The 12,430-nt window shown below is 41.2% G+C and overlaps 1 protein-coding gene across 2 annotated transcripts in view; it reads left to right on the forward strand.

Moving 5' to 3' along the window:
- The first annotated feature begins 2,304 nt into the window (after positions 1-2,304).
- zgc:152670 (uncharacterized protein LOC557059 homolog) overlaps positions 2,305-12,430 on the forward strand; it is a 32,547-nt gene continuing 22,421 nt past the window's right edge. The window contains exons 1-4 of one of the 2 annotated variants that reach the window (XM_048227944.1): positions 2,305-2,376; positions 6,535-6,631; positions 8,125-8,264; positions 9,871-10,008. In XM_048227944.1, coding sequence (XP_048083901.1) covers positions 6,540-6,631; positions 8,125-8,264; positions 9,871-10,008 — 370 coding nt within the window. In that variant the 5' untranslated portion in view covers positions 2,305-2,376; positions 6,535-6,539. Of the gene's footprint in view, positions 2,377-6,534; positions 6,632-8,124; positions 8,265-9,133; positions 9,334-9,870; positions 10,009-12,430 lie in introns of those variants that run through there. The other variant, XM_048227945.1, reaches the window with a different exon arrangement.

Raw genomic sequence — 12,430 nt, forward strand, 5'->3', positions numbered from 1 at the left:
ATTTGTTGTTTTTATTTTCCTTCCAAGTTGCTGAGGCCCCCCTGGCACCCCTTCGCGGCCCCCACTTTGAAAACCACTGGGTTAGGGAACATAGGCACGCTCCCTTAAAAGGAACCCCGACTAGTAGTCTACGACATGTTGGCCTAATGAGATGTTGGCGTCAGCTATTAAAAAGGTGGTATAAAAACACCCCAAATGTTTTAGTTTTTATTAATGCTTCTAAAGCATTGAGACCTACATAACCATGGCGGCCTATGAGTGAACAGGTTTTCTGCCTTTTTAAAATTAAAACTAAAACATTTGGGGTGTTTTTATACCACCTTTTTATAGCTGACGCCAATGTTACAGTAATCTTTTAAAGACAGCATGTAGATAGATACTTTATTGATCCCCAAGGGGAAATTCAGGGTCTCAGTAGCATACAGGCATGTTGTACTAGTCGGGGTTTCATTTACATGTAATATGATAACTCACTGTTTTATTATGATGACTCACTGCCTTGTCTACACATGGTGACGCAATACCAATCACATTCTCTACATGCTTTAAGAATGACACGCAGAAACAGGAATGCCTGACATGAAGCGCTCAGCTGATTCTCATAAAAAGTCAGAAGCTGAGAATGTTTAAGGTGATTGTCCAAATTCCCCTGCCTGTCTATCTGTCTATGTGTCTCTTTCTCACGCAGATACAGTAAGGTTGAGTGAAACACAAAGGGCACAAAGAGCTGATATACTGTAGCGGGAGGTTGTGTCAAGGCAGAGACTCTGAAATGTGCAAGACCTCTCTGGTTAAGTGAAATACAGTAAACCAATCACATGCAAACAGTGTTGAATTCTGATCTATATATCTATCTATCTTTTATTAATTAACCAGTGTTGAATTCTGATCTATATATCTATCTATCTTTTATTAATTAACCAGTGTTGAATTCTGATCTATATATCTATCTATCTTTTATTAATTAACCAGTGTTGAATTCTGATCTACTGTATATATCTATTTATCTATCTTTTATTAATTAACCAGTGTTAAACTCTGATCTATCTTTTAATTATCTTCGCCTGACTCAGCCCTCTTTGTGACTTGGAGGTCAAGTGTATTCCTAAACATATTCCTCTGTGTAAAAAAACACACAACCACCATCACCACCACCTCAGCCATTTACAAAACATCAGCCATTTACAGGAAAGCAGAGAGAAGGTTTCGTTTTAGACAGCACCCTCCTCCTCCTCCTCCTCATCTCCTCCTCCTCCTCCTCATGGGTTCTTCTCATCAGCATGCAAGCACATTTACAGGAAAGGGCACTGCAATGGTTTCACTTCTGATTGGTTAATGAGTCTATGAGTATATGATGCTATTCTGAATGAGATTCAGAATGATTGATGAGCTATTACTGATAATTGATCCAGAAACACACACACACACACACACACACACACACACACACACAAAATGATAATGATCCTAGAGTGAAGTTTGTCCCAAAGCTAGGTGCAGTATTATACATTATTATACCCTACTCACTAGGCTGGGTGCAGTATTACCCTACTCACTAGGCTGGGTATTATACCCTACTCACTAGGCTGGGGGCAGTATTAACCTACTCACTAGGCTGGGGGCAGTATTACCCTACTCACTAGGCTGGGGGCAGTATTACCCTACTCACTAGGCTGGGGGCAGTATTATACAGTACCTACTCACTAGGCTGGGTATTATACCCTACTCACTAGGCTGGGTGCAGTATACTCACTAGGCTGGGTGCAGTATACTCACTAGGCTGGGTGCAGTATTATACCTACTCACTAGGCTGGGATACCCTACGCACTAGGCTGGGATACCCTACTCACTAGGCTGGGGGCATTATACTCACTAGGCTGGGGGCAGTATTATACCCTACTCACTAGGCTGGGGGCAGTATTATACCCTACTCACTAAGGCAACTTCATTAGCTCTGAGGGTGCTTCCCAGCAGAGTGCACTCAGCACCTGACAGGAGTAGACAGCGACTAGTTTCGGGAAGGCCCTGAGAAATCTCCCGTTAGGTTATAAACAGGTTATAAACAGACTGCAGGAAACCCCCATAACCCGTGTGTGTGTGTGTGTGTGTGTGTGTGTGTGTGTGTGTGCCATGGCTAGGCATGAGATTGGTTTCACTTCAGACTGGTTGGTCAAGTTTTGTCCACTAAGACGTCTGTGGCACGTGATGGCTCGTTTTAAAGGGACGACAGTGACAGGCAGGGCATCAGACGCAGAGTTCAAGAAGACGGCTGTGTGTGTGTGTGTGTGAAGTACGAAAAGATGGTGCTAAGACAACTCCTGTTATTCCTGCTGCTGGGGAAGCTCTCCACTGGACATGAGTACTACTCTTCTACAGGTAACACACACACACACACACACGACACGTTGCTGCTGGGTCATGACACTACTCCTCTGGTTACATAGAGGCCTGGTTGATTGATTTGTTAATTGATCTCCATCTCCATTGAAGTTTATGGAAATGTAGTATTAGTATACCAATTTTAAACTTTAAAAATAAGTAAATATACATAGTTAACTTTTTGTGTACTGATCATAAATTGATTTATCCTAAAGTGTACTTGGCTTATACTGATAACATAAAGGTTTAAGTATATCTAGCCTTTACTTGGTACTTAGTATACTGACAGAGAAGTCCAAGTATATTTACTTGTAGGTAGCCAGAGACTGATCTTTGAGGCTGCATGACATATTCTGGGTTGGATTAATTACTTAAGTCGTTATGTTTTGGCCACAATATTTGGTTGAACACCACTGATGGAAGTATTTAGATTAAAAAAGCCAGACAGTACACTAAATGTCACAGCCATGCCAGGTTCTGCCTCAGCCACACCCACTCCTCAATCGCCGGCAGCCACTCAATCATTCTCCCCTGAGTACTGAGTACTGAGTACACACCTGTGGGTAATCACACTGAAACTCTTTTTAAGCAGCTGAGACCTGGGCTACCTGTCTGTCCTCGTCGCTGTTCCAGAGACTCAGATCGGTACCCTTGGCCGTCACACAGTGCTCTCGGCCCTTGATCTTGGACTTTTCTCTCCCTTAGTTAAGTCAGTATCTTCTGTGCGTTTGGACATTCTTTAAGGACTCTCTTTGGTTTTCCGTTTATGCTGTTTCTGGATCTTCTGTGTGTTTTTGGAGGCTTCTCATTTACCCTGTTCATTTTGGATTGTTCTTCTGTGAGTTTAGACTGAGACACGTATTCTTCTAATAAATACTGCTTTGATGCTTGAACCGATCCTGTTGACCTGAGTCTGTGGGTATCCTGACACTAAACAACTGATGAAAGTATTTGGATTAAAAAAGCCAGACAGCACACTAAACAACTGATGAAAGTATTTGGATGAACACTGAAATGTCTTGTGTTTTATACTTTTTTAATCCAGTGTTTTTACCTTTGTTGAAACTACAACTACCTGAATGCATAAATTAATCTCCATAGACATTTTGATTTATAAAAAAAAAAAAAAATTGTTGTGATTTTTTTGTATGTGTAGTTCATTGGTATTATTTATATTAGTGAACTTTAAGACTACTTAAAGGACATTTAAATGTGCTTCAAGTATAAATATCATACCTGAATGGAAACCTAGTAGTATACTTTAAAAGTAAGATGTGAAGTCCATGTAGGCTAAAGAAAACGTACAAGTATACTTGCAGTATAATAATTATTAAAAACTTATTACACGGCAGAAAACTTATTTCAGGGCGGAACAAGACCCCTTCACTGCGCGTCGGGGTCCGGTTCGCCCTGTCGGGACTTATTTTCCCAATAATGACCAGCGTTCTATACATTATCCCTTACTTATAGTTTACTGAGGATATACTTTAAGTATATTATCATGAACTAAAAAGTGAGATAGAAGTACATGATGGTAGATGGCAGCAGTGGCTCAGGAGGTAGAAGAGTCGTCTAGCAACTGGAAGGTTGCCAACTCCTCCTGATCCTGTCAAAGCACGACACCTGGCAGCCTACACCATCGTTGTGTATAGGGATGTAACGATTACCGGTATAATGGTAAACCGCGATAAAAATGTTGACGATAATAATTACCGTTTTCATTTCAAATATCATGATTATCACTGTTGATTACCGCAGTGTGGAAACCGAGTTTTTAATCCTTCCCAGCTTCATCCGAGCCTGCTTTTGACATACAGTAGGCCTGGTACAATGGAACAAAACTGGTACCCTACTGATTCTGTTGTCTAATTGATGGTTTTAACTGTGATTCGGATTAGTCTACACCTGATTTTAAAAGGCGGAACTTTTTCACCACAAAATGTGCACTGTATCATGTACTGTAGCCACTCTGCGTCTTTTTATGTTCGCGTCCACATTAAATCCATTCCACTCACGTTATCAGGAGAAAACAGTAGCCTAAAGTTTTATTTTGAACGCTTACTTTGGTCTCACTCATTGCATCCAAATAACAGAAATAGCAAACTCCAAGTAATGGTAGGGTAAGTTAAGCTATAAGCACATAGCCAATTAAACATGAAGAAAAAAGTGAACGGGACACTTTTTGAAACTATTTCAGCTTGTGTAAGCCTATCAGTGCTGTCTGAACATATTGAACACACTTTTAGAAATACCGTGATGATACTGAAAACTGTGATAATTTTGGTCACTATAACCGATATCGTTACATCCCTAGTTGTGTGAGTGTGTGAATGAGAGGCATGACACCTGACAGCCTACACCATCGTTGTGTGAGTGTGTGAATGAGAGGCATGACATTGTGAAGCTCTTTGAGAGCTCGGAGGAGAGGAAAAGCGCTATATAAATGCAATCCATTGACCATTAGTACACTACCAGTACACCTCTAATCCATTGACCATTAGTACACTACCAGTACACCTCTAATCCATTGACCATTAGTACACTACCAGTATACCTCTAATTCATTGACCATTAGTACACTAACAGTACACCTCTAATCCATTGACCATTAGTACACTACCAGTACACCTCTAATCCATTGACCATTAGTACACTACCAGTACACCTCTAATCCATTGACCATTAGTACACTACTAGTACCCATTTAAACCTTTACCATTAGTACACTACCAGTACACCTCTAATCCATTGACCATTAGTACACTAACAGTACACCTCTAATCCATTGACCATTAGTACACTACCAGTACACTTCTAATCCATTGACCATTAGTACACTACCAGTACACCTCTAATCCATTGACCATTAGTACACTAACAGTACACCTCTAATCCATTGACCATTAGTACACTACCAGTACCCATTTAAACCCTTTACCATTAGTACACTAACAGTACACCTCTAATCCATTGACCATTAGTACACTAACAGTACACCTCTAATCCATTGACCATTAGTACACTACCAGTACCCATTAAAACCCTTTACCATTAGTACACTACCAGTACACTTCTAATCCATTGACCATTAGTACACTACCAGTACACCTCTAATCCATTGACCATTAGTACACTAACAGTACACCTCTAATCCATTGACCATTAGTACACTAACAGTACACCTCTAATCCATTGACCATTAGTACACTACCAGTACCCATTTAAACCCTTTACCATTAGTACACTACCAGTACACCTCTAATCCATTGACCATTAGTACACTACCAGTACCCCTTTAAACCCTTTACCATTGGTACACTAACCAGTACACTTCTAATCCATTGACCATTAGTACACTACCAGTACACCTCTAATCCATTGACCATTAGTACACTACCAGTACCCATTTAAACCCTTTACCATTAGTACATTACCAGTACACCTCTAAGTTCAATACATGCACCTATAGGAGACTGGATCTGCTCCCTGATTTCTTAATTCAATGATTAAGATGTACATCCCCAACCGCGCACTGCGGTCTGTCTATTGTGTTTGCCAGCCATAAACGCTAGGTCAAATTCAAGACTCTTTTCCTCAGTGATTCCATGTTAGAATGAGTTGCCCAGTGTGTGTGTGTGTGTGTGTGTGTGTGTGTGTGTGTGTGTGTGTGTGATAGTTTTGGGTCTTTCAAGAGGGATCTAAATCTGTTCAACACTTTGTTTATTAAGCATTAAGCGTAACAGAGGTGTAAAAGTCTGGCTTCAGACAGTAAAAGTTAAAAGAAAGTAAAAAGATGAAATGAAAGAAACTAAAATATCAGGATATAAAAGAGTTTATGTGCAAATAGCAGCTCAGTTTGAAGTTGTTGGTTGAGGATTGGTGGCATTTTTATACTTACGAGTTAATTTTTATTAACTGAAAAGTGGGCCAATCTAGTCCGAAGAAGTATTAAAATAGTACACTGACAAGTATACCACAAGTACTAGTAAACTAACATTAAGTAAACTTGAGAATTACACCTCAACTGCGCTGAAGTGTACTTAATAAAATGACCTAATTAAATACCTACATGTAATGTCTGCTGATCTGTATCTTGTAGCCTCTTTGTCTGTAAAGATATGTGTGTGTGTGTGTGTGTGTTTCTGGATCTTTCAGAGGAGATGGAAGATCTTATGATTGTGGATCAGACCCTCATGCTGAACTTTGCCAGATACATCAGGGAAGAGATAAAACACATACACAAACTAAACAGGTAAAGCTCATACTTGTGTGGTAGATGGATCATATGGGTGTGTCGGTAACACTGAGGTCCCTCTTTAGTCTCAGCTGTGTGATATGTATTTTAATATATTCAAACACAAAGGCTTCTATTCACCACTTATTATACCAATGATCAAAATAGGTGGCTCAGCCAACATACACAATACGGCGCCATCTAGGGGAATGGAGAATTACAACACGTGTGGCTCTGCATTTTAAGTGGACTACAACTTAAAAAGGGCATATTTTAACTCTTTTCCCACAAACATTTTTTTATTAATTTTATTTAACCACTATTACTGTAATAGTATGTCCCAAAACACTAAGATTCCTATAGTTCTTTTTGGTTAGTGTATGGATCCTGACATCTAGTGGCAACGTGATGTTAGGGTATAGAACACTATGGATGACCTCTACTAATGTGTTCTGTGATGTTAGGGTAGAACACTACTGATGTGTTCTGTGATGTTAGGGTATAGAACACTACTGATGTGTTCTGTGATGTTAGGGTAGAACACTACTGTGTTCTGTGATGTTAGGGTATAGAACACTACTGATATGTTCTGTGATGTTAGGGTAGAACACTACTGATATGTTCTGTGATGCTAGGGTAGAACACTACTGATGTCTAGTGGTTCTGTGATGTTAGGGTAGAACACTACTGATGTGTTCTGTGATGTTAGTGTATAGAACACTACTGATATGTTCTGTGATGCTAGGGTAGAACACTACTGATGTCTAGTGGTTCTGTGATGTTAGGGTAGAACACTACTGATGTGTTCTGTGATGTTAGTGTATAGAACACTACTGATATGTTCTGTGATATTAGGGTATAGAACACTACTGATGTCTAGTGGTTCTGTGATGTTAGGGTTTAGTTAGGGTATAGAACACTACTGATATGTTCTGTGATGTTAGGGTAGAACACTACTGATGTGTTCTCTGATGTTAGGGTGTAGAACACTACTGATGTGTTCTGTGATGTTAGGGTAGAACACTACTGATATGTTCTGCGATGTTAGGGTAGAACACTACTGATGTCTAGCAGTTCTGTGATGTTAGGGTATAGAACACTACTGATGTGTTCTCTGATGTTAGGGTAGAACACTACTGATGTGTTCTGTGATGTTAGGGTATAGAAGACTACTAATGTCTAGCGGTTCTGTGATGTTAGGGTAGAACACTACTGATGTGTTCTGTGGTGTTAGGGTATAAAACACTACTGATGTCTAGTGGTTCTGTGATGTTAGGGTAGAACACTACTGATGTGTTCTGTGATGTTAGGGTAGAACACTACTGATGTCTAGTGGTTCTGTGATGTTAGGGTAGAACACTACTGATGTGTTCTGTGATGTTAGGGTATAGAACACTACTGATGTCTAGTGGTTCTGTGATGTTAGGGTATAGACCACTACTGATGTGTTCTGTGATGTTAGGGTATAGAACACTACTGATGTCTAGCGGTCTCTCTCTCTTCCTCTCCAGAGTGCTGAAGGTCTTGCGGGGCCTCTCTGTTGACCAGCCAAGTGACCTCAGCAACCCCATCACAGCCTACCAGCTGGTGAACCGAATCAAATGGAAGTTTAATGACATAGTGAGGTACACCCAACAGAGGCCCTCAGACGGTATGACCACACTGTGGTGTGTGTGTGTTTTAGATTTTGCCATGGCCATGACATCCTGCCATGTCCCACGCTGTGGTGTGTGTGTGTGTGTGTTTTAGATTGTCGGTATGGCCACAGCATCTAGTCACGTTTCACAATGTGTTCTTTTACAATAAGAAGGGAACTATATATGGTAGCTTAAAGGATAATTCCGGTATTAAGCACTTTGAGTCACTTTCCTGGTTTGTTTTGGATGAACTAGAGTGGTGGACACCGAAATTTTGACGATTGGTCCCGTCTCGACTTTTCTGACTCGTTTTGAATCGCCTTTACTGCTTCAGAGTGGCTGCCTATGGGCATAAGTATAAGTATAGTATAAGTATATATACTCTTTTGGTCCCGTGAGGGAAATTTGGTCTCTGCATTTATCCCAATCCGTGAATTAGTGAAACACACTCAGCACACAGTGAACACACAGTGAGGTGAAGCCCAGACTAATCCCGGCGCAGTGAGGGGGTTAGGTGCCTTGCTCAAGGGCACTTCAGCTGTGCCTACTGGTCGGGGTTCGAGCCGGCAACCCTCCGGTTGCAGGTCCGAAGTGCTAACCAGTAGGCCACGGCTGCCCTTTATAACCTTTTCTTTTTACCTTTTCAAGAATGAATGCGACTCTAACCGCTTAACGTACAGACATGTTGAAATAACTGTTCTGAAGGTCTGGAGTGGGGCAAGAGAGTTATTAGTTCATTTTTCCCCCATAGACTTGAATGGCTGTGATGTCATAATGGCCTAAAGCCAGCTGAGTAGTTCCCGGGCTAATCAGAACACTGGCACAGGTGTCACCTGTGAATCCAACTGTCTAAGCTTCTATTGCATTCAATCTGGCACTCCCCTAAAACTACACATCCCGTAATTAACTTGTGCGCATGCACAGTAGCGTTCTCCTTGCGTCATTGATTCCTACAGGCCACTTCACACGCCATAATTGCATTCAACCACACTGCTTTCAAGCATCCTCTTGAAGAAAGTTTACTTTCTTGTTGTCTGGTTCGTACAACGACGATGAAACGGACGTTTTCCTACCCCACCCAATGTAAGTTACAATTAATTTGTGTTTTTTATTCGAATGGAGTGTGTGAAGTCTGTTTAAAACGACTCGGCTAATCAAGTAAGCAAGCAAGCTGGCGTTAGCTTCAAACTTGTAGCTTAGCAACATACTCATAGATGCTACGACGTTAAAGGGATATTCCACCATTTGGGGAAATACACTCGTTTTCCACCTCCCCTTGAGTTAAACAATTGTTGAGTTTTACCTTTCTCCAGTTCATCCAGTCGTTCGCGGAGTCTGACAGTAACACTTTTAGCTCCAGCTCATTGAATCAGATTAGACCCTTAGCTTATGCAAGTACGCGATTCAAAACGAGTCAGAAAAGTTGAGACAGGACCCATCGTCAACATTTCGGTGTCCACCACTCTAGTTCATCCAAAACTATCCAGAAAATGGACTCAAAGTGCTAAATACCGGAATTATCTTTTAACATTCATTCATTGTTGTTTTAATGAGTGTGTGTGTGTGTGTATGATGTACTGTTTACGTGTGTGTGTGTGTTGATGTGTGTGTGTGATTCAGATTTTCTGGAGGCCCTGTCCTCTACACTTAAAGACCTCCCAGAGCAGAAGGAGGTGGACAGAGTGGCACTGGGCCTCATCAGACTGCAGGAGATCTACAGGCTAGAGCCGCAAAGCATCATGGGACATGGCCTGGCAGGTACACACACACACACACACACACACACACGGGCATCTGTACACACATACACAGACGCACATGCATAAACACACACACACACACGGGCATCTGTACACAAATGTATACACATACATAAACATGCACACACATTTGTGCACACATACAGATACACACAGGTACACACACACCTGCAAGCACTCACGACATGCACACACATACACTCACACAAACAAGCATATACACACACAAATAAAGTAACACACACACATGGGCACCTGTACACACAGTCACACACACACCATACCTGTCATCACTCCCATTTTTCCCGGGTTTCTCCCGTATTTCAAGGTCATCTCCCAGCACCCTCCCGTTTTGTTATTTCTCCCGGAAAACTCCCGTAATTTGCATGGCCATCAAACTTCATTTGACAATCATTGATCCATTCAGGTTGCCAGATTGTGTATGAAATACACCTTACACATACACGATCACTTAGTTTCAATTTCAACCGTTTTGTCATAGGCTAAAACCTGGCAACCCAAAACCCAAATAAGGAAGCGGGTGCCGACTGCGCAGCCTGAGTCTCATCGTAAGCAAGCGGGCTAGTTGAATGGCCTACTCCAGAACTAGCTGTTGTGAAATTGTTGGGAATTTAATTGATTAACACATCACATGAACTGTTATTGAGTGTTGTTGATACACTGAACTTGTGTCCTCGGAACCAAATCAGACAGCAAGCAGCTTTGGAGTTTTGGAAGTAGGCTGCAGGCAGGCAGCTGGTGGATACATAACTGGCATGCGTAAGGTAATGGTAAGGTAAAAGCAACGACCGAAATGCAGTGTTGAAACACGTGTATGAAACGTATTAATTATGCAAACACAGATCCGGTATAAACACTGACACCCCCCCGAAAAAAAAATCTCCCGTTTTTGGAAAGCTAAATGTTGACAGGTATGACACACACACACATGCGCACACGTACATAAACACACACACATGCGCACACATACATATACACACTAGGGGTGTAACGGTACACAGAAGTCACGGTTCGGTTCATACATCACAGTTCGGTACGAGTTTGGTACAATGGAGAGAAAAGCAAAACAAAAATGCAGAAAGCATTTTTTTTTTGTACATGTCTCAGGCTGTACCACCTAGTGTCATACAGTCTCTTCCCTGAGCTATCTGCAACAGCCTGAAGTGTGTAAGGTGTAGGCTAAACAGTACAATAAGTACCCAGACTCCATCTGTAACTTGTAAACAAAATAAGACAATCAGTTATAAAACTGAAAATAGGCCTACAGCATCTCTTATTTCTGAAAGTGCAAATGATTTTTTAAAATCCACTTAAAATCAAGACCTTCCAACATCTGTGTTTAGTTGTATATGGAAGGGTCTACAATTTGCCTCAATATTTCTCATTGTGTGCAAAGTAATAATCTAGCCTACTAACTGTGAAAATATCACACTATTTTGCCTTTTTTTTTAAAAAACGAAATTGCTCCTTTCATTTCATAAACAGACTACAACTACAAGTCACGTGACTTTGCCCTTTGACGTTAACTCACCGTAGCATGGTTTGTTTATTAGCCTGGTTAGCGTTGTTACTTTATTTTACTGTCTATGCACTTAACACTACCAGCTCCTCATGTGAGAAGTTACAAGTTACCCCAAGATAAAGGTAATTACCACGCGATTTACATAGCTTTCTGTCATTACGAAATCATTTAATTTAAGCCATAGGTTTTGGCCCTATTTGTATGTGGATCCAAAGGCTGCTGAAGCGCAGGGGAAGTTTTTTCCCCCTCGTTTCAGTGATTGGTAGCCTACTGGGTGATGGCTTCGCATGTGTGTAGCATTTTTTCCACTCACATACCCAACAACTGCTGAACAACGCCGACACACAGTTTCATCTTATCCACCACTCTTTCGCCTGTACTAACGTTACTGTAACTGAAGTTCTCAAACTTGCGATCTTAAAGAGACCAGCGGATCCTCTAACTCTTGTGGGTCTAACCTTAGTGCTGCTAATGACTGAAGGACTTGACCGACGACCTGACAAAAAAAAAAACATAGGCGCCAATCAGAGCTTCAGAGCTAAGGCGAGGCTACAGATTAGCGTTAGGTGTCGCTAAAGAACTCCCTTAACTCTTGCTACTTAACAGTAATTGCGCATGACATTAATTAATCCGCACACGAGTTTTATGTATTTTTATACCGTGTATTCTCCGTGTAAATTCATGCACGAACCGTGACGCCCGTACCGTTTCGGTTCAATATGAATACATGAACCGTTACACCCCTAATACACACACACACACACATTTACACACTCACACATACACACAGATACTGTACACAAACACACACACACCTGCAAACACACACCCACATGCACACACATACACTTACACAAACAAGCACATACACACACAC

This window comes from Alosa alosa, chromosome 19 (genome assembly GCF_017589495.1).
Source record: "Alosa alosa isolate M-15738 ecotype Scorff River chromosome 19, AALO_Geno_1.1, whole genome shotgun sequence".
Taxonomy (NCBI): domain Eukaryota; kingdom Metazoa; phylum Chordata; class Actinopteri; order Clupeiformes; family Clupeidae; genus Alosa; species Alosa alosa.